Here is a 23,824-nt window from a genome sequence, read left to right as displayed (position 1 = left end):
CCACCGCTGGCTCCTCCCCAGCTCGTCCAAATATGGTCACTTCCTGCTCCAAACCGCTCTGAACTAGCAAAGATGGTGACGAACAGAATCTGAACAGGAAGTGGTAATGCATCATCCATCTTTATATACAGTCTACGTTTGGCACCATCTTCTCAGTTCATCAGAAATAAGGAGAATCTGGAGACACAGTGACAACATCGCCTTACTGACAACTCGCGATACCTCAAGAAAGAATTTCCTCAAACTCGGCACAAACCTTCATGTTGACTCAAGCCTGACCTGATTAGATGTTTGAGGTCAAAGGTTAAGCTTCAAAATCACTGTCCCTTCATAAACACATGTTTGTTAACACAAGAATTTGCATTCTAATTTCCCTACAATTTCTTAAAGAGGTGAAAATTGCAAACATGGCATTATGAGCCAGAGTCACAGTGGCCACATTATTTATAAAAATAAACCGGAATTAACCTTTAATTTAATGACCCTGGATAGATGCTAATTGAGATTCTAATGTATTTTTTTTATCATAATTTATTTCCTGTGAATTCAACTGCACCCACTTACAACCTTTCACCAAATTAAATGACTAATTACAAAGAACAAATCATCAAACCAGTTATGAACTCAGCAATTTTTAACTAGTTTCAAATTGATGCTGACTCGGCAGGTCTGGACCTTAAATCTGGTCCAAATCAAGACCTTGAAATTTCAAGGAGAGCGAGAATTTGCCTGATTATCACAGCAGCAGAAGGGGGATGGTAAATATGATATATGGTGGTTTGAGTGGTGGGAGGGGTGTGAAGGGAGGCTGGGTTTCAGTCTGGGAATGTTTTGTCTCTCAGAGGTCCAATAATGTATTCATGGGCTCTTTGAAGGAAAAGAGCCCAGCTGCTCTACATAGAGAATAAAGTGGAGGCGGCTGTTGTCCTGTCACTCAGGCTCTATTTCATGAAGCAACATCCTCCGCCTCCTTTCATTCCTCCACTCCTCACATCGGGCACGTTCACATATTCTGTTTTGAATATTCATAACGTTGTCTTAATGTCAAGGTTCATGTTGTTTGTCATTGCTGTCAAATTTTAAAATATATTTGACCACAATCTCTCTTACGTTTCATATTTTTAGTATCATCCACCACACATTTTTCTCCATTATCTTCTTCTCAAGTGGATATGTGAAAATAAAATAAATGCAATATAATATAACATTTAAAAAAATGTTTAAACATAATTTTTTTAATGGTATTTAAGTATTTTTTTCCCGCAATTCAACATTTGTTCTTAATTATGAATTTGCTATTGAATACAAATACAGTAAAAATAATACAACCTATAATGTTCAGATAATTTTGTATTTTCTGATTTTAATGTGTGAATATGATGCTGCTGGTCAGTTATGTAACTGAAGGACTGCAGAGGAACTACTGAAACCTTTTAATGAAAAACATGAAGAGTGAATGTGATTAGAATAAAAAAGGAAATGTGTGACTATGTATAGAAGTGACAGGTAAAGCTGTGCCAACATTGCAAACCTAGATAATGATGATGATGATGATGACCCCTCCGGTAATGATGAAGGTGGTGGTGGTGATGTGACATCACTGGACGGTGTCTTTGACAGAAACTCTAGGAATCTGTGGACGTCTTTGTTACACCACAGATGGATTTTACTTTGAAAGTAGGAATAGTTTCTAAATTTCAAGGACATCTACATATTTTTTTTAAATAAGTGTTATTAGATTTAATTGGACTTCAACATATTTTTTTCACAGAAACAAAAAAACTGAACCAAAATAAACAATTTTATAAAAAGTATATTTAATATAACAGACAAAAGAAAGCAATACATTTTGTGTTATTTTTACAGTTGTATTTTGTATACTAGTGTTTATTTAAATGTTTTTTAAATTTTACTCACTATTTTATTTTTTGTTAAACATTAAACTTCAAAAGAACTGTAACTTCTTCTCGAAATGGTAAAATTATCATCGGGACGTTAAAGTCTTCTCATGTCGGTTTTGGAGGTTTTTGGCCTCCATGTGTGAAAGCACTTCACCTGAATGTGAACTGACTAAATAACTGTAAACAAACCGTTGCTCATTATCATTAAGATATGGGTGTGGTTTCGCGGTAAGCCCCGCCCCCTCGCGGTGGTTAGACAGCCTCATTCTGCACCTATCAGAGAGCTGTCCGAGCCGCAGCTGCAGTCACCTAAACAGGTTACCGAGACCGGGACGGGTCATGCAGGAGCGGCAGCACAATAGCAGACAAAAGGTTCCCGGTGCAGAAGGAGGCAGGACGTCTCCATGTTGGTGGGACTTCGTGTAGGTTTCGTTTGGGATTAAAGAAAAAACAGCTGCATCTCAGTCTCCGCACGTGCATGTCCCACCCGGACAGGTCTAAACCCGGAGCGGAGGGTCGCACCGACTATCACTGAGCTCCGAGAGCCGCCTGGCAGCAGCCCGCCGCCGGCATGCCTTTCAACCGGGGCTCCGTCCTCCTGCAGCTGCTGCTGCTCTCTGCCAGCATCCAGGTACACCCCCCTCACCGGGCTCCGTTACTGTTAGTCTGCTTACTTCATTGTGCACGAGACGTTTCCAAAAACCTTTCTGTCTGTTCTGAGTGAAATTATGTTGATTTTTGCAAAAGTAACATCTCCATAAATCAGCAGCTCTTTTTATTGTCCACAAACTGAGAAAAAGCTGCCAAATAATGAACTGAAACTGTAATTTAGAAATCCTCTGTGATCACGATCAGTGTGAAACGTGCCTCCTGAAATCTGGTCATCACCAACCTTCAACGGAAAAATCACCCGTTTTCATGAAGTGCTGTGAGAGCTGATGGAACACAAAACTAAATATCTTTATTTTTATGAAGTTAATATTTCGCCTTTGATATATCATTTTGAAAAATGACATGAAGGTGAGTTCAGTTATGACTTTAAGAGGTGAAAACCACCTGCATTTGATTCTATTTTACTGATAAAGTAGTTTTAACTCTTAACCAAAACTTTAAAGGGGCAATCTGTAAAATGTTTAATTTGAATATACTAGATCTGTCAACAGTATGTGTAGAAATGTTGATGTTTTGTCAGGGACGTCTTGTGCTTTATGTGAAAATGTGAGCTAGTCAGCCTGTGTGACAGATTAATTTGATCAGGAGGTTGTTAAATATGCATGTAAGTGCAAGAGATGAATATACATAGTTATTAAAAACAGCCAGGAGGATGGAGAGGAATCCACATATTGATAGTTTACAACTACAAAAGAAAAAAGTCTAATAGGAATACAGTGTTCTGTAAAAGAGGTTAAAATTCATTTAAAAAAAAAAAAGAAGGTCAACAGGGTTAAACACTTTTAAAATGTTGAGGATACTAACCAGGTAGAGAAATGAATCCACGACCAAATTGTTAAGCCTGTAGAGGTCAGTCATGCCTGTAGACTCCGGCAGGGGGCGCTCTCACCACAATGGAAGCGTCGTGTCTGGGCATCTTTTTCGATATCTATAAAAAAGAGTATTTATGTTCTTAAACGTTGGAATATTTCGCTCAAATCCTTTGTTAGTGTTTTTTTTTTTTTAACATACTTCATAGGATGTTCTTAGGACTGAAGGATTAAACGTCAGGACATCTCTGATGACTCCTTCTGTAATGTGTTTTGAATCTTTTGGGGGAGAAGGGGATCACAGTCCTGTCATCACGAGATCAGACATGGAAAAACTTTAGATTTGTAATGTTTTGAGATGAACATGTGTCATGAAGTTCGACCCGTTTGGAACATAAAGCTCTTCACGGGGCCACACATGTGCCTGAATATGATTAACCAGATGGCTGAGTTACCAGGAAGCAGAGGCCAGTTAGAGCCGGTCCTGAGGGTCCTGATCCACCTGTAGGTTGGAACAGCAGCAGTAGAGAAGGTCCTGAGGGTCCTGATCCACCTGTAGGTTGGAACAGCAGCAGTAGAGAAGGTCCTGTGGGCCTGGTTCACCTGTAGGTTGGAACAGCAGCAGTAGAGAAGGTCCTGAGGGTCCTGATCCAGGTCCTGTGGGCCTGATCCACCTGTAGGTTGGAACAGCAGCAGTAGAGAAGGTCCTGAGGGCCTGATTCACCTGTAGGTTGGAACAGCAGCAGTAGAGAAGGTCCTGAGGGCCTGATTCACCTGTAGGTTGGAACAGCAGCAGTAGAGAAGGTCCTGTGGGCCTGATCCACCTGTAGGTTGGAACAGCAGCAGTAGAGAAGGTCCTGTGGGCCTGATTCACCTGTAGGTTGGAACAGCAGCAGTAGAGAAGGTCCTGTGGGCCTGATCCACCGGACAGATAATTGGACTGAACTTGTTTGTTTTCTTTTACGCGGACGCTCCTCGAGGACAAAGTCCTGTTTGTAGAATCGTGTTCTTTCTTTCTTTTCCCCACTAACTCACCTGTCCGCCCTCTTTGCAGGTGTCTTCGGCTTCAGGACACTTTGAGCTGCAGATTTTGTCGATGCAGAACGTGAACGGGAAGTTACAAACCGGCGCGTGCTGCGACGCGCGCCGGGACGCAGCGGACGGGTTGTGTTTGGAGGACGAATGCGACACGTACTTCCGGGTGTGTCTGAAGGAGTACCAGCTGAAGGTGTCCCCGGCCGGGCCCTGCAGCTTCGGCGCCGCGGTCACACCTGTCCTCGGCGGGAACACCTTCTCCACACACGACGGCAGAGCCAGGCTCGTGCTGCCGTTCAGCTTCGCGTGGCCGGTGAGTCCGAAAGCTTTTCAATTTGCTGATGCTTCCTTGGCGTTTGATTATTATTATTATTTTTTATTTTTTGTCATTTTGGTTGTGTGAAAGTTTTTGATGCTTCTGTTGCCAGATATTAAAATGTTGGAGTAAAGACGTGGATGGAAACTGATCAGCAAGCGGAAGTCATATCTTGATTTTAATTTTGAGGGCTTCGTATGTAAAGAGAAGGATTTTCAGTTTAACAGTGGACATGGCTGCTGACACATGACCTGAACTGCTGATTTTTTATTCCTTTAAATTTTATTTTTTTTAAGAGAGGAGAAGGCTTTATTTTATCTGTTTAAAAAAAACAACCAACCATCACATCCAGGTCAGTTTCCAAACCTTTGAGTAAAGCATATAAACAAGATAATGAATGACGATCACCAGGTACATGTCAACCACAGACTGTATTTAAAAGTGTTCAGAGCTTCCAGGTGTGAAAAATGAAGCTGAAGTGACTTCACCTGTTGGTTTGTGAACATTATGAATCCTCCAGTTCAGATTCTGTCCGTCACCATCTTGCTAGTTCAGAGCAGTTTGGAGCAGGAAGTGACCATATTTGGACGATCTGGGGGAGGAGCCAGCGGTGGATCTGACTGATCTGATTGGAAACCTGACGATACTACGTCCCGCCCACCGATAGCTGTAACCTGACTGCACCACAGGCCTGTCAATCAAACAGACACGCCCCCAAAAACAGGTCTTTTTGAATCTTGAGAAGTTGAATGGGAGTCTATGGAGCCGGAGGCTTTTTGGAGCCGACCTCTAGTGGCACTCGCTGGTATTGCAGCTGAAGACACTTCTGGATCGGAACCATTTTACAGACCTGAAGCTACGAACTCTTTTATAAACGGTCTGTGTTTCAGGTGACAGGTGAGGTTTTTTTCGTTGTGGTGTCAGATGCTGCAGAGACGTGCCGCCTCTCCGACAGGTGTGCAGGTGTTCCTCCAACCAACCATCTACTTTGTAAAAACCTTAAAAGCAAAGAATCCTCATGTTTTTGAAGGTGGCACCAAAATATTTTTTGGTATTTTTACCAAGAAAAATTCATATCGTCACTTCCATTGTCATAATGAGTTTGTGTTTGTGTTTGTGTTTGTGTGTGCAGAGGTCGTACACGTTGATCGTGGAAGCCTTGGACTTCAGCAACGACTCCTCCTCCGGCAGTGAGTACCACCGTCATCATCACTCATCTTTTCTGCTCTCTTTAGTTTCCCGCTACTGAAACTAGCAACGACCTTTGACCTGACAGGCCAACAAAAAGGGATTCGATACGGACGTCATTAATCAGTTAAGATGGATCCATTTTATTGGCCGACGCAGAGGCATTATGTTCTTTGGTTGTTTGTACGTCGGCACAGACCTTCACTAGGTTCAACATGAACCGCTTAGATTTTGGGGGTCAAAGGTCAAAATTTAAGGTAACTGAATTGAAGTTGTCTCTGATTATCTTAATTTCTTCAAATTTGGCAAAAACAGTCACTCATACTTCAGGATGAACTAATTAAATGAGTTATTAACTAAGTGACAGTGACTTTAACCTTTGACCTCTCATAACTAGTTAGAGGTCAAAGGTAAAGGTCACTGTGACAGAGAAAAATGTCTTTAAATGTGCCACAAACGTTCACTCAGACCCAAGAGCTGATTATAATTTGGTGTCAAAGGTCAAAATTCATTGTGACCTCGTTAAAAACACGTTCGTAGTCATAACTCAATAATAACTGGCTGATCACGACTAAATTTCACAAACGTCCAAAAGGATAAAATGACAAAGTTCCATGTTTTAGAATTTTTAGCTTCTTTTCAGGAATATATATATATATTAAATGTAAAGTGGACCTTCAGTGGTTGATCGAGATATTCTAGTTTTTTTTTTTCATGTTACAGACAAAATATTGCATTCATGACAAAACAAATAGTTTCTGGATTGAAATGAAAAAACAAAGTGAAAACATACAGAGTTTATTTTTTTGCTTTAGTTTTGAGTGTTTTATGTGACATCTTTGGTGGCTAAATTTTGCGCGAGCACATAAAACACAAATTTGACAAATCGTTTGCAGTTTACTCAGATCAAATCTGTAATGTCCTCAACTCGGTTCGCTGTCTCTCCTCTCACTCAATAACAGGAAAAAAATCATCTTGGAAAAAGAAAAAAAATACAAAATGTGATAAAATCACTATTCAGTATGTAACAATTAACACGTTAAATTACTATTACCAACTATGACTATTGCGTTTGTTTAAATATTTCAAAGCAACAGTATGATATTCCTTTTTTATTTCACCCTTCGAATGTTTTTTATAACATTGAATAAATCCTTTTACACCAACTTGTGGAGGTGTTTACACGCCACGAGTGAGTCCCATTCAGAAAACTGTTTTCACAGCGTATTTTTTTTTTCTTGTGTTTATCAGCCGGTAGTCAGTGAGGCCGTCGGAGCAGGACTGTTGGCTCTGTGCTGTATTTGGCATCCCACAGGGAACCATTATAGGGCCGGTGTCAAGTCTGCTGACCTCAGCGCAGGTGGGCTTCAGTACAGGCAGTGAGGAGGAGGAGGAGGAGGAGATGGAGGAAGAGGAGGAGATAGAGGAGAAGGAGGAGGAGGAAGATGGTTGAGCCAAATGAGGACAAAGCAAACGTTGAGCCTCTCTGTTTGGCATCAACAAACTAAACGCCGGCAGCAGGCGGTCTGACTGAACCTCTGCAGGAACCTGTTGCTGAGCTTCAGCTCCTGTTGCAGCTCCGACTGCTGCAATGACGCACCGGGATTATTTAGCTATCGTGATTATGTACCAAGTAACACCAAGTAAAGCTTCGCCAATCTGGAGTTTTATTTTAACAGCAGAGCAAATTACCAATAGTGTGAATGAAATCCCTCACAGTGACATAGCAGCAAAGACTGTGGAGTTTTAAGCCTCTTTTAGCCTCCTTGTTTTGGTCTTGGTTTACATTTATCCAGATAGTTCTCAGGAGTTGTAGCCCGGCTGCTCCGGCGGTTGCTCACAGCTTCAGTTTTCTTCTCGGTGAACACAGTCTGAAGGGCAGACCAATCAGAGACCAGTTTCGGTGGTTAACCGCGTTTGCCCCGCCCCTCCTTCATTGTGATTGGACGGCCGGTGACGGCAACAAACACAGCGTTAACGTTTTCAACTTTCTCTAGTTAACAACACGGAGATAACTGATGGACACATTTTATTCACTTTGGATTTGATGAGAGAAGTTGAATGGGAGTCTATGGAGCCGGAGGCTTTTTGGAGCCGACCTCTAGTGGCACTCGCTGGTATTGCAGCTGAAGACACTTCTGGATCAGAACCATTTTACAGACCTGAAGCTACGAACTCTTTTCCAAACAGCCTGTGGTTCCTACCTGTTGTCCTGTGACATTATTGATGAGCTTTGTTTACTGATGCTGAACCAGCAGAGGGCGCTCAAACAGTCGAGGAACAATCCGCTGCAGTTAGAATATTTCTGATAATCTTTTCCCACATGAATCAGTGTTTGTATTTGGAATAACAAAGGACGGCTCGACTGAGAATTAAACTCCGACTCCAGATCGGTTGTTTGCTCACTTGCGGTTCGACAGTATAAACGCCACAGACAGCTTTTACTTTGGATTTAATTCCAGTTGTGTGGCAGGTCGGGAGGGAGGGATTCATCGGTGAAGTGCCAGGTTTGAATATTTGCTCAAAATATCCTGAACGGAATAAATCCAGCCTTTTTGTTTATAGCTTAACTATTTTTCAACTGATACCTTCGTGCCATTTTCAGCACCTTTTTTCTTCTCCATCATGACGCGAAGTGTCACAGTTTGCTTCCAGGCCGACGGTGTTAGCGGCAAGCAGATTTTTCTGGAGTTTCTTTTTCTCTTCTTTAAATCATTGCAGCTCTCACCTCAGCACAACCACACTTTCCACCCCGCTGGTGAAATACCACAGAGCCGCTGGTGAAATACCACAGAGCCGCTCAGCATTTCTAACTCGGTGGAATATCACAGCAGCCGGTCGTCCTCTGCAGCTGCAGCCGGCGGCTCGTTATCTGCTGGACAGACTGACAGCTCGTTATCTGCTGGACAGACTGACAGCTCGTTATCTGCTGGACAGACTGACAGCTCGTTATCTGCTGGACAGACTGACAGCTCAGGGCTCAGGTTCAGGACAGAAATACTCATCTGTTCCATCAAATCAAAACTCATTGATTTACTTGTTCCAGCTGGTCAAAAGTCAGATTTCTTTGTCCTCTACGATAATAGATAGTGTCATTGTTTTTTTTCTTTATTCAAATGATTATTCAAGAAAGTAATCTGCATATCCTTGATAATAAAAACAATAGAATAAAGTACTTCTGTTAATAGTGTTAAAAGTGTTTCCTGAGATTCAAAACGTTACAAAATTAGCACCGTTAACGGGCTAAAAATGACATGTTTATGAAAATGTTATGACGCCAACATGCAGTTAAACTAACAGCTAACAAAGACACGAGACGTTGGTTTAAGAAGGCACAAACGGTTCTTCAGTCAAGAATTAAATATGAACCTGTTTTAAATTAACTTTCCTTTCTGCAGTGTTTAATTGTACTGTTGTTTAAGAGATTAATGTAATTACACATTGTCAACTATACATCAGATTTAAGTAGTAAACATGTTTCTTCTTTTTACACCCACAGTTGTGCAAAAAAAACAAAGTGATTCTTTCACAATAAAAGCTCTCCCTGAGGTGTCCTTGTTTACATTCCTCCGTGGAAGGTTTTTATTGTGAAGTTTGTCTGATCTGAACCGATGCGTTCACAGGCGTCGGCGGGGCGGTGATCGAGAGAGCGGTCCACTCCGGGATGATCAACCCCGGCCGGCGGTGGCAGAGCCTGAAGCACGACGGGCCCGTGGCTCACTTCCGCTTCCAGCTCCGCCTCGGCTGCGACGAGCACTACTACGGCTTCGGCTGCAACAAGTTCTGCCGGCCGCGAGACGACTTCTTCGGCCACTTTGAATGCGACCACAACGGCAACAAGACGTGCCTGGACGGCTGGTCCGGTCCGGACTGCAACACCGGTGGGTCACACGCTCTCCTTTTGATCAAACAGCTGAAACCGGTGGTCCAATCAATTAATACATATTTTATACACAATGCAAAATCAATACACGTGCTTCAATTCAGGTTTCTGTCTCTGTTTAGCAATCTGCAGACTGGGCTGCAGCACCGAACACGGATCCTGTAAAGTCCCTGGAGAGTGCAAGTGAGGACGCACACACACACACACACACACACACGCACACGCACACACGCACGCACGCACACACACACACACACACGCGCACATACATTTTACAACATTATTCACGACAGTTGTTCTGCGTGTGTAAATGTACACACAGTGAAACCATTTTACAACCATCAGTTTATTAATTAATTATTTAATGTGCAGAAAAAAGTATTTTCTGATTCCAGTTATCCGAATATAAAGATTGTCATCGATGCCAAAGTACACGAGTACTGATCAGCTGTGTGTGTCCGTCAGGTGTCTGTATGGCTGGCGGGGGGAGTACTGTGATCAGTGCATCCCTCATCCCGGCTGCGTCCACGGCGGCTGCGTGGAGCCGTGGCAATGTCTCTGTGACACCAACTATGGAGGACAGCTGTGTGATAAAGGTAACACACACAGTACACACAGTACACACAGTACACACAGTCTCCTACAATATACAATAACACAACAATTTAAGACACAACTAACCACATCAATTCGTGACAGAATCAAAGGTTTTGTTTCCTAAAAGGACCAAAAGAAGCTCGTCCATGTGTTGGTTTTCTGCTCTTACATAGACTATAAAGACCTTTAAACATCTGCAGCTCCTTCAACATGCTGCTGATCATTTCACTCCAGTCCTTAAATCTTCAGTTAACTACAGAGTAGATTTTAAAGTGCTGCTCCTCGTCTATAAACCCCTGAATAGTTTAGGTCCACATTCTGTCTGTGTTTAATGTTAAAGGGATATGAACCGGTCAGTGGTCTCGGACTCTTGGACTCAGGTCGTTAGTGCAACCAGAGTCTCAACTCAACATGGCGCAGCAGCTTTTCGTCTGCTTTTTTTTGTAACTGGAACAAAATGCAGTTGATCGTAGATGAGCTTCAGATTTTTCAGTTTTTAAATCACTACAAAAGAACACGTAGCTCCGCCCCCAGAGATCTGATTGGTCGACAGAACATTTGAAACAAATCATCATGACATCACATCCTGCTCATCACTACAAATATCCCTCCACCTCCTTAATGGAATATAGAATTAGAATTGACTTCCGTCTAATATGTAATCTAATGTAGTTTCTACTTGTTATAGTTCTATTGTAACAAGATGGTAACGTGTTGTATAATCACAATATTACACTCGAGGCTGATGCTTTAAAACATCATCTCATGTATATTGCTTAATTAAAACATTTTTCTTAGCATGTCCCCTTGATTGAGCTCTTTGTATATTTTACAACTTTAAGCAGGTCTCCAAAATATATTTTTACTGTTTTTGTTCTATTGTATGCAAAAGAGGGATGGGAACTCTGTATTTAATTACTATCTTATTGACCTAGCTCAGATTTTTTTAAATTATATTTATTGCATCTTTTATATTCCTTCTCTTGCCTTCATCTATGTGAAGCACACTGAATCTGCCCTGTGAATGAAATGTGCTGTACAAATAAAATTGCTGGTTTGCTCTACATGTAAATAAGATATTGATACCATTCAGCTTGTCTTCATCTTGCAGACCTGAACACATGCAGGACATGGCAGCCGTGTTTGAACGGAGGAACCTGCAGCAACACGGGACCGGACAAATATCACTGCTCCTGTCCTGAAGGCTTCTCCGGAGTCACCTGTCAGAAAGGTGAGATGGACACCAACAACTCTGCTTTGGTTTTTCTTTTTCTAGCTGTTTTATTCACAGACAAAAAAAACCACCTAAAAGAAAAGAAGAGAGAAATACAAAGTTGTTGTTTTTTTTATTGATTTTCTTGATAAACCAGAAGGAGGATCTGTGAGCTCTGGAAACGACTGTGTGGCTGCTTGATTAAAGTAAAGACGGGTGTTTAATGATGAAAGGAGGTCTTTTAAAGTCACAATCAAAACCATTTTACAGACCAAGTTACAGACTGACTTTGGTGCTGTAAAATAATAACTGAGTTATTTCAGGCTGGATTATGATTCTGTTTAATTCTGACCCGATTTGTTCTATATTGAAATGAAAACAACTTATTTCCAACCTGATCTCAAGATGTTAAAAGACAAAACACAAGACCAACTAAATATGATGCAGATTCTGTTGCTCTGGTCTGAACTGTGCTCACAGCACTTCTCAGGTCATCACGACCAACACGAAGGCTTCAATAAATCTGAATAAAAAGCTGATTGTGCTGCTAAGACAGAGTGAAATGTCTGTTACTGTCCAGATCTCTGGGTCCAATCATCATCATTATCCCCAGAGGATAAATCTGGCCACAGAGAGGTCTCAGAGAGGCTGCTCAAATACGTCGTACAAGATTAAATCATGTGAATACAGCGGACTGAAACGGCACCAGAAACCATCAGGTAGTCCGGTTCGATGGTCGTGAAGTGTTCTGGTTCCGTTCCTGCTCCCCAGAGGATGAATCCTCGACACCATCATCCTCACACCGCTGAGATCAGGAGCGACTCCATCGTGGATAAATCTCCTCCTCACAAAAATAAGACACTTAATTATAATGTCACACAAAATTCCTCAACAACACGACGACGTTTCCTCCGTTTACGAGTGATCAGCTGATTGTCGTTTCCGGTGTCGAGAGAAACGGCTCACAGCGAACGCAGCTTCGCTTTTCATGTTGCAAAATAATTCTGACTGACTGTGCAAACTGAGAGAAAAGCGCAAGACTGGAGGGTTTGGTTGGTAGAAGAACTGTGATTGTGTGGTGGAGATCCTGAACCGTGTGCCCGGCTCTCCACAGCAGCCTGTCGGTCCGGCCTCTGTCTGAACGGAGGAAGCTGCGCAGAGACCGATCAGGGCTTTGAGTGCCGCTGTGCTCCCGGGTGGACCGGACCCTCCTGCTCCATCAGTAAGACCTCCTCAAACCTTTAACTTTCATTTAATCTGTTCTGAACCTCCACTGAACAAACACGGACTTTGTTTTTGTGTCTCAGATGTGGACGAGTGTCTGGTGAACCCCTGCAGTCATGGAGGAACCTGTCACGACCTGATTAACGCTTTCAAATGCACCTGCCCTCCTCAGTGGACCGGGAAGACCTGCCTCATTGGTCAGCGCTCTTTAAATTCAGTACTTTCTTTGTGTTTATACAAGTTATGATTGATTTATTTCAGCATACAGATAAGTTAAGATGTTTCCAAACACAGAAATGAGGAATTGCTACGCAGCGCCGGAACGCTCACTATCGCTAATTCCTGAAAAGTGGGCGGTGCGAGCTGCTTCCTGGAGCGGAGAAGAGTTTCTAAAAAGTTATTCTCGGTCGACTTTGTCAAAGAAAGCAGAAAAACAGATTCATTCTTCTCGTCCCCTGAAATATAAAGTTTCAGACACACAAACTGCACACCTGTACTATGCACAGCGGTGAGTGTGGTCCACGGTGGATGTGGATGTGTGCAGCGGCAGCTTTACGCATGTTTCATTAGTTTCAAGTGAAACGGGCCCCGGGCCACCAGGGGGCCCTGCTGCCATCCCAGAATGGACAACGCCACCGTCTTTTGAACGCAACAGTGCTGGTGACTTCGTTTAAAGATGGCACACGTCACGCCGCAGCGCTCGCGTGATATCAGGTGTTCACCCTCATTCACCGTTTCCTCCCAGATGCTAACGAGTGTGGCGACTCCCCCTGCATCAACGCCAGCTCCTGCCGAAATCTGATTGGAGGATACTTCTGCGAGTGCCTTCCTGGCTGGACAGGCCAGAACTGTGACAGAAGTGAGTAAAACACTGATCAATGGGACATGAGATGAGATACAATTATTTTCTTTTCATCTTAGTTTGGGAAAAAGAAAATGAAAAGTGAGTTTTGAAAACAATCTAATAAATAGAAGTAAACCCGGTTCATTTTAAATGGGAAGGGCAAAATATTAGGAACATGTCTCAGGATAACTCAGTGCAGTTCAACTTTATAAATTTATGACCATTCAAATGAATCAATCTACTTGTTGTATAATATATGTTATTGTCACTTTCATCTCTTTACAAAATGTTCCTCGCGTGTGATTGGCTGGCAGTCACACAGTTGGTACTTGTACAGAGCTCTGGCCATTTAATACAAAAATACTGCTCGATATTCACTGGAAATATTTGAATATTATTTGAAGACTCCCTGATGGCTGTGTTAGTATTATTATATTCTTCGCTGTTTATTTCTTGTTTTTTTCATCGTTCCAAACAAAACATTTGGACAGTTGTAGTAATCTTTAAATTGTTTCTACAGTTTGTAGTGCATTACCGCCACCTTCTGCCAGTACTAACGCATGTTTTTACCACTGATATATTCTCTATTTTCCACTTCATCTCTGAATGCTTCATCTTTGTGATCCTCCTGCAGCGTTACTTCACATAATTGTCTCTTCAGATTCAGTTCATTCACACATCTGTGGTGGAAATAGTGAATTAGTAGCATTCATTCCTTCTATTGAGCATGAAAGGGGTTAAATGTTAATGTTAAATGTTCTCTATCTGTCGCTGCAGACAAAGGGACTGAAATGTCAACAAAACAACTACAAATTCCTACAAATATATCCTTGGGTTGTACTGTATAATGTGCATGTAATAACAATGCCTACTTGGTGTTTGAGGCGTTCCAGATGTTGGATTTACTTTGAGTTGCTTGCCTGTGGTTTCAGCCGATTGAAGGATTTAGTTTTTTACCACCAGTAAAGAGTCAGTGTGATGACGCGGCCTGTACCAATGGAGGAAGCAGCTCCGTCGGAGGAGACGCCTTTAAGTGTGTGTGTGCAGCCGGCTGGGAGCGTCGTTGGGACCGCCGGCTGTACGATGGACGTGTTTCCATGGAAGTCAAATGGCTTAACGGTTGTATTTGTTCTCTCCAGCGAAGAACAGCAGCTGTCTGCCAAGTCCCTGCGAGAACGGAGGAACCTGTGTGGCGGACAAAAACTCCTTCAGCTGCGTCTGTAAGGAAGGCTGGAAGGGCGCCACCTGCCGCCACAGTGAGTCATTGCACAACAGTACTTCTTACTGAACATTAACCAGTTTATTTGGCAGGATTTGACTGGTTTACTAGAGCCGGACCCGTATATGGGCCGGCAGATTTGATTGGGAGGAAGGAAATAAAGATTAAACTGGCCTATCATAGATATATCAGTATCAAGCCATATAAAGTTATATGTATAACATAATATAGTAAAGTTCTTACAACATTATGGAGAAACCCAACTATTTAGCAAATTCCCACGAGTGACGCAGCAATCTCAACAGAGGAAGTGTGTCGAGAAAACAAAATAAAATTCCGGGAACATTTTCAAAATAAAACACCCATGTACAAACTGCCGTTTGTAAAAAACATCCACTACATCACCGTCTGCCTCCAAACACTTCCTCCTTCTGCTAAAGGTTAGGTTAGGTTAGGTTAGGTTAGGTAGTTACTTTATTAATCCCCGAGGGGACATTTTTTCGCTACAGCAGCATACAGAAGCAATAAGATAATAATAATAGAATAATAGAAAGCAATAAAATAGTAAAATAGCAGTAAAAACTATCAAATATAAATATAAAATATAAAATGCACAGTGTATACAGTATATACAGTACAGTATATATCTATATATATTATATACAAACAACCAAGAAACACAGACAACAGTGTTATTGTTATGTGATGGATTTTACCAGAGGTGAGTTATTGTACAGTCTTATTGCGGTCGGCAGGAATGATCTCCTGTATCTGGAATGATCTCCTGGATCAGGAATGATCTCCTGTATCGGGAATGATCTCCTGGATCAGGAATGATCTCCTGTATCTGGAATGATCTCCTGTATCAGGAATGATCTCCTGTATCAGGAATGATCTCCTGTATCTGGAATGATCTCCTGTATGGGAATGATCTCCTGTATCGGGAACGATCTCCTGTATCTGGAATGATCTCCTGTATCTGGAACGATCTCCTGTATCTGGAATGATCTCCTGGATCAGGAATGATCTCCTGTATCTGGAATGATCTCCTGTATCAGGAATGATCTCCTGTATCTGGAATGATCTCCTGTATCGGGAACGATCTCCTGTATCGGGAATGATCTCCTGTATCGGGAATGATCTCCTGTATCTGGAATGATCTCCTGTATCTGGAATGATCTCCTGTATGGGAATGATCTCCTGTATCGGGAACGATCTCCTGTATCGGGAACGATCTCCTGTATCTGGAACGATCTCCTGTATCTGGAATGATCTCCTGTATCAGGAATGATCTCCTGTATCTGGAATGATCTCCTGTATCTGGAATGATCTCCTGTATCAGGAAGGATCTCCTGTATCAGGAGTGATCTCCTGTATCAGGAATGATCTCCTGTATCTGGAATGACCTCCTGTATCTGGAATGACCTCCTGTATCAGGAATGATCTCCTGTATCTGGAACGATCTCCTGTATCAGGAATGATCTCCTGTATCTGGAATGATCTCCTGTATCTGGAATGATCTCCTGTATCTGGAACGATCTCCTGTATCTGGAACGATCTCCTGTATCTGGAACGATCTCCTGTATCAGGAATGATCTCCTGTATCTGGAAGGATCTCCTGTATCAGGAAGGATCTCCTGTATCAGGAATGATCTCCTGTATCAGGAATGATCTCCTGTATCTGGAATGACCTCCTGTATCAGGAATGATCTCCTGTATCTGTCCTTGTGACAGCGGAGCTGGAGGAATCTTTTCCCGACACGGTATGTGAAACAGTTCCACAATGAACAGGATTCATGTTGTTAATGACTCAAACTCAGCAGCTGTATTAACTCGGTCTGCAGCTCAAAGTAGGATAAACACACAACGGACAAAAAAAAGAATCCGTTTAACCACGTTTACCTGATAGAAGAACGGAAATCAAGGAAATAAAACGGAACAAAATTGCAGCGGACGCACAAATTAAATTTTCAGTGGAAAATGATGGTTGGAGGAATAAACTCCTTTTAATAGGAAGAACGGTGGAAAGGAATCCAACTGGGTCTCAGCCTCCATGTTCTCTGTTTTGTTTAAGAGGCACCGATTATTTAACACGATTTAAAAAGATGATAATAATAATCACATCCTACCCGTCTACGTGTTGTCAGATATGAATGAGTGCCAGTCGTCGCCGTGCTGGTTTGGGTCGACCTGCGTGGACAGAACCAACGGTTACCGCTGCGTCTGTCCTCCTGGAAGAACCGGCGCCCGCTGCCATGAAGGTGAACGTCTTCCCGACAGTCACTTCCTTCGTTTCACACAGTTTGTGTGCAGAAGCGGGTTCATTTTGTGAGTGGAGTGCTGACGGTGCTGCTGGTGGTTCTGTGCTGCAGGGTCCAGGAGGCCCTGCCGGATCATCGGGTCGCTGGTTCTGGACGGGAGCCGATGGGATGTCGACTGCAATAGCTGCCGCTGTAACAACGGGAGAGTTGCCTGCACAAAGGTAAAAGTAACATTTCATCTGGGTTCATTTGTGCAAATCATGTTTGTTTATATGATTATGGTGTCAAATATCTTTTATTTCTATTCTCACATTTAGAAATGAACTTTTTTTACAAGTAAGATTCTGCTAATAAAAGAAACATTTTGAGATTTCTTGCAAATTATTGACACGATCTCAGAAAAATGGCAGATTTTTTTTTTCTCTGTTTGATTCTCAATATTGTTGCTTTCTGAGCTGAACATACTTTTATTTGTTTGGTTTGCACAACCGTGACATTAAAAGGTCAGAAACAGATTCATTTATTTTCTAAAAAGACAGCAGGGGATCCAGAACAATTCATCGTGTGTGCAACGTGAATGATTTCTCTGCCTCCACGCCAGCGACAGTCGTAGCTGCAGCACCTGCAAACTTCAAATGTGTCCTTCTTCCCGAAGATGAACTGATTCGATTTGTCGGTGAATTCTTCATCTCGCCCTTAAATTTGGCAAAAACATTCACTTCAGTTTTAGGATAAATCTGATGAGAACTTCGTGGCCAAAAGTCAAACTTCACTGTGAACGCACAATATTATTTTTCTGGCCAATATTAATATTAATAAATGGAAGATTGTGACCATATTTCACATTTGTTGGGATACTAATCTGCCAACACTGATTTGGTTTTTTTTAATTTTGTCTTATGTTGTCAGGTTAACGGTTTGTGTGAAGCGTCCTTGCTTTTGCAACTCCTTTTCAGAAACATGAATATTCGAAGCATTGTCTTCTGTCAATCTGCGTTATTGGACAAGAAGTTGAACACGTTCTTAGGAGGGAAGATGTCTTCCGGTTAAAAGGGAGTCTAGTGTTGTGAGGAGCTTTCTATGTCCAGAGCGCTGAGTTGACGTTACTTGGATGGTTTTGGTTTGGTAAAAGAAATAAATTGAACCCATATCAGGATCTTTTCTCCACTTTGTTACTGTCAGATAAATGTAGTTTAGGGAAAGAAGCTAACAAAGTTAAAGCCATCTAAACCTACAGTAGGAGAACGATTAAAGCTAAATCACTGTGATACTAAATAGAAAATAAAGAGGATCAACTTTTCGTCGCCAACAGCTGCGGTGCGGACCGAAGCCTTGCAGCCTCCACAGTAAGACTCGGGGTGCCGAGTGTCCAGCCGGCCAGACCTGCGTCAGAGTCCGGGACGAGCACTGCTTCGTGAAGCCCTGCCCCGGTCAGGGGGAGTGCATTAGCCCCGCCCACCAGGCCCCGCCCCCAGCCAGGTGTCACCCAGAGAGCGGCTGCGCCAACGTCACCTTCACTTTCAACAAGGACGTCATGGACAAGGTCAGGGTGGCTCTAAAACTTCTGAGTATTGTCTCGCATTGCATTGTTACCATGGTTACTGTGGCATCATCAAAATCAGAAAACAGCCTTTGTGCGTCCCTTTCTAATGAATGCAATATCAAAAAACACCTTCAGGGATTTTTTAAAATTAAATGTAGGACTGAAAAGGCGACTTGGGCTCAAGATGATTTGGACAAATGCTTAAATCTCTCTACTTTTTTCAGTGTCATTGACTAATACAAAAAAAATTATATATTATTTTCTTTTATTAAAACAAACACCACATTCATGCAATTTGAAAACAACAAAAAAGTAGAATTTGCTTAGTTTTATAGCTGTTACATTGGTGTGATTTGTGGTCCTACACCACAGCTGAGTTATCGGCACATTTTACACAGTACGAGTCCCTGAGTACGAGTCCTTGAGTACGAGTCCCTGAGTGCGAGTCCTTGAGTACGAGTCCCTGAGTGCGAGTCCCTGAGTGCGAGTCCTTGAGTACGAGTCCCTGAGTGCGAGTCCTTGAGTACGAGTCCCTGAGTGCGAGTCCTTGAGTGCGAGTCCCTGAGTGCGAGTCCTTGAGTACGAGTCCTTGAGTACGAGTCACCCGGAGTCATTCATGTCATTTGTTTTCAGGCACTAAGCTCATATTTGTTTAATTGCTGAGTCAAACAGTGTCCCACAAACATGGTTCAGATATCACCAGATTCTACACAATCTCCTCTCCACAGCTATAAAAAGAGATCTCTACTGACAATGTCTTCTGGTGAGATACATGTAAAAACATAAGTTCATCAGATAACTTTTTTTTTTCCTTGAATATAGAAAATCTATTAGTATTATCAAATTAAATGTTGAAAGATCTGGATAACTCCACTGTCCTGAAAGAAACCAGATATAGCATGAATGGTTCGTCCCTATAAGGACCAAGATATGAGTTTAAAAGTCTGTCTGGCCAATATTCAACTCCATAAGTGAGGAGGAGGTTGTGATCATATTTCACATCTTTTTAAATTGGTGATATGAATGTTGGGCGTCCATCTTGAAACTTTTGTGACTGCAAAGACAACGCGTGCTTTTGGTTTGACAATGACAGTCGATCTGTTTCATTGGCCAAGAGCATGTCAACACGTTATATGACTGTAAACCGCATCTGAACTTTGTGTGGCGTTGACAGGGTGTGACGGTGGAGGAGGTTTGTCATGAGCTCAGGAGCCTCTACGTTATCAGGAACCTGTCCCACAACGCGTCCATCTCCATGACCTGCGAGCCGTCACGCAGCGCCAACGAGATCCACGTCACCATCGTAAGTCGTGTTTATTTTAAAAATGGATACCGAGAGACTTCGGAGAAGCGACGAGACGAGCGCTCGGCTGAAAACGAGTACGGATAACGTACTTTTGACGAGTGTCATCCGAGTCAACGTGTCATCATCCGTGTTGATGAAGACTTCTAACAGACACCAGCTGTGTGCACACATCGGGCAGCAACACACTAAGCCCCGCCCCCTCGTTTACCAGATGGCTGCAGCTCTCGTCTCAAGCGCACACGCTGTCGGCATAAATCACCCGGCTTCCCGCCGTCACTTTATTTAATGAAACAGTAAAAACCACCAGGCTAACGATCTACACCAACATGACATTTGTTTCTCACTATAGCTCAACGATATCGATAAATATAGCAACTTTTATAAAAAATTAAAAAAAAAACACAAAAAAAATAGTTGTCTGTCTCTTGTGACGTTGCTCTGAAGTTCAGTTCTGCAGCTGTTCTGATTAATGTTCTAATAAATAATAAACGTATCCATTTCTGATCAACCCATATCAATCTCAGGCTTACAGGAGCAACTTCAGGTTAGTCCCCGCCCACTTCCAGATTAAGCCCCACCCCTCAGAACACAGATGATGGTGCACTCGCTCGTCCCGACTGCAGACTAGCTCTCCGTGGTGTTGCGTAATGATGACGGAGGCAGTGTCATCGTTGAGATGTTTCCAACAGACCATAATAGACGCATTTTGGCGTGTTTTTTGCTAAATATTTCAGTTGGCCGACAACCAGAGGAAAAGCGTTGCTTTCACTCAGGAAATCAGCGCCAGCATCGTGGACCTGGTGGGCAAGAGGAGCTCCAACAGCAGCATCATCAGCGCCGTGTCGGAGGTTCGCATCCACACGCAACCGAGCCACAACCACGGTGAGGGATCAATATTCTGTAATATACGTATGATATATCAGTATTACACTCCAGGGGATGTTTACTTGCTATGTGCTTGTTTTCATGCTTTTGAAAAAAAAAAAAAGGTTTTTAGGCTTTGCTGCCGGAAAAGTTTGTGAATGAAGTTCAATGGAGATAAATTTGGAAATAAATCAGGAAACATTCAGGAAACACGAGATTCAAGCTGCAACTGAAACGACAAAACCATCAGATGTGTGCAGTGATGATGTCACCGTTACTCCTCAAATTATTAACCACGTCTATTATATTGTCCATGTGTCTTATTGCTAATATTAATACAATTTGTGGATGGAAAGACATATTAATTGAACATGAATTAATTCAAATGTTTTTTTTATTGCTGACCGACATGCAGATTGTAGATTTTGAAGCTGGACTTTGTCCTCTGCTCTCTGTCCACCAGACGTCCTGATGCCGCTGCTGGTTTCCATGGTGACGGTGGTGTGGGCGGCGGCGGCGGCCTCTGTGTTCCTGTGGTGCGTGAGGAGGCGGAGGAAGCAGAGCGCCCACGCGGGGGTCAGCGCGCAGGCCGTGGTCGAGGACAACAACGCCCTCCACGCCAGCATTGGAGCCGCCCGCGAGCAGCTCCACCGCATCAAGAACCCGATCGAGAAGAACCCAGCGGGCCGCCGGCAGCACCGCCCGCCGCAGCGCCGCCCCGACGACGACAAGAACTCCGCCTCTGGGAGCCGAGCGGGCGACGACGAGCTGGACGAGAGGCTGCCGAAGGCCCGGCTCCCTCCGGCACCGCCGCCGTACTCGCTGGTGGACCGGCACCGACCGAGCAGCCACGCAGCAGCTCACCCCCCCCACTGGACTGACAAACAGGACAACAGGCAGACGCAGACGCAGACGCAGCCACGCAGAGGAGACAGGATGGAGTTCATCGTGTAGCTGAGACCAGAGACCCTGCTGAGCAGAACTTTAACGAGCAGACTTTTCTTTTTTTATTACTTCAAGATGGATTTTTGCTGCTTTTGCAATTTCTGATTTGTCGACGGCCACGAAGTGACGATTTATCTTCTGCACATCCGTCAACGGAGCAGCGTCTCCTCCACACTTCCTGATTGTTGCAGCTCCCCGGGCCTCGGGAAGTTCCCCCCCAGGCCGTCTGTCTGTGTAAATGGTAAATGGTCTGTACTTGTATAGTTTTATCACCTTTTGGTCTCAAAGCGCTTCAACATGGTTTTCCATTCACACACTAATGAGACAGATCACCATGTAAGGTGCTGCCATCAGAACATTCACACGCCGATGGTTCACCATCAGGAGAACATTCACACACTGATGGTTCACCATCGGGAGAACATTCACACACTGATGGTTCACCATCGGGAGAACATTCACACCCCGATGGTACACGGGTGAATGGAGAACATTCACACACTGATGGTTCACCATCAGGAGAACATTCACACACTGATGGTTCACCATCAGGAGAACATTCACACACTGATGGTACACGGGTGAATGGAGAACATTCACACACCGATGGTTCACCATCAGGAGAACATTCACACACTGATGGTTCACCATCGGGAGAACATTCACACACTGATGGTTCACCATCGGGAGAACATTCACACACTGATGGTTCACCATCAGGAGAACATTCACACACTGATGGTTCACCATCGGGAGAACATTCACACACTGATGGTTCACCATCAGGAGAACATTCACACACTGATGGTTCACCATCAGGAGAACATTCACACACTGATGGTTCACCATCGGGAGAACATTCACACACTGATGGCTCACCATCAGGAGAACATTCACACACCGATGGTTCACCATCAGGAGAACATTCACACACTGATGGTTCACCATCGGGAGAACATTCACACACTGATGGTACACCATCAGGAGAACATTCACACACCGATGGTTCACCATCAGGAGAACATTCACACACCGATGGTTCACCATCAGGAGAACATTCACACCCCGATGGTACACGGGTGAATGGAGAACATTCACACACCGATGGTTCACCATCAGGAGAACATTCACACACTGATGGTTCACCATCGGGAGAACATTCACACACCGATGGTACACCATCAGGAGAACATTCACACACCGATGGTACACCATCAGGAGAACATTCACACACTGATGGTTCACCATCAGGAGAACATTCACACACCGATGGTACACGGGTGAATGGAGAACATTCACACACCGATGGTTCACCATCAGGAGAACATTCACACACTGATGGTTCACTATGAAACAGCTGCTCCTATCATTGTCTATGAACACCTTCCACTCCACCGTTCCTCTCAGTCCGTCAGCCGATATGAAGAATCGTCTCTGTAAAGGTGTAAATCATTTTTTTTATTAATTTGTGTATATGTGATTTGATAATTTTATCGTCAAGAGCCTCAAAACATCTTTTTTTATTCATAAGATGAGAGTTGGAGGTTGTTGACTTTTTGATGGAAATTGTTCTGAAATATTTCTTTGTTCAACACTTGTTGAAAGAGAAGTTTATTTTTTAATTTTATTTGGATTTGGGCATTTTTGTGCTTCAGCTAAATGTTTGATCCGTCCATGTCTTTATTTATTCTTTATTTGGATCCTCCCACTGATGTCTGCTGTAAGTACTTTACATGTAAATAGAAAGGAGGACGTGAGTGCTGGGAGCTTCTTTTTTTGAAAGAAAACAACATTTGCTTTTGCGACTGAAAGCAAATCCTGAAGGGATGAAACATTTGTGCTGTTTTGTATTTTTGAAGTGTAAAACTACAGATTTTAGATCCTGGTGCAACAATCTGAACGATCAAACCTGCATGAGAGTTCAACAAGAACACCGCTGTCTCTCTTTGACTGGAAATATTACTTTCTTCTTCTACATGACATTTTGTGTTTTTGGACCTTGAG

General features: G+C 43.0%; 1 protein-coding gene across 1 annotated transcript; it reads left to right on the top strand.

The window, feature by feature from the left end:
- The first annotated feature begins 2,330 nt into the window (after window positions 1–2,330).
- jag1a (jagged canonical Notch ligand 1a) lies at window positions 2,331–22,522 on the top strand. The gene is made up of 17 exons (XM_069167227.1): window positions 2,331–2,532; window positions 4,437–4,730; window positions 5,866–5,923; window positions 9,545–9,802; window positions 9,927–9,987; window positions 10,270–10,400; window positions 11,513–11,632; window positions 12,729–12,836; window positions 12,922–13,035; window positions 13,584–13,697; window positions 14,822–14,938; window positions 17,049–17,162; window positions 17,274–17,383; window positions 18,475–18,705; window positions 19,880–20,008; window positions 20,746–20,893; window positions 21,339–22,522. Exons 1-17 carry the CDS (start codon window positions 2,473–2,475, stop codon window positions 21,827–21,829), a joined length of 2,658 nt encoding a protein of 885 aa, XP_069023328.1. The 5' UTR covers window positions 2,331–2,472; the 3' UTR covers window positions 21,830–22,522.
- The last annotated feature ends 1,302 nt before the right edge of the window (window positions 22,523–23,824 follow it).

Source organism: Embiotoca jacksoni, unplaced genomic scaffold, assembly GCF_022577435.1.
Source record: "Embiotoca jacksoni isolate LCO1_2020_lvr unplaced genomic scaffold, fEmbJac1.0.p SCAF_4, whole genome shotgun sequence".
Classification (NCBI taxonomy): Eukaryota; Metazoa; Chordata; class Actinopteri; family Embiotocidae; genus Embiotoca; species Embiotoca jacksoni.
This window is presented reverse-complemented; position numbering and strand designations above follow the sequence as displayed.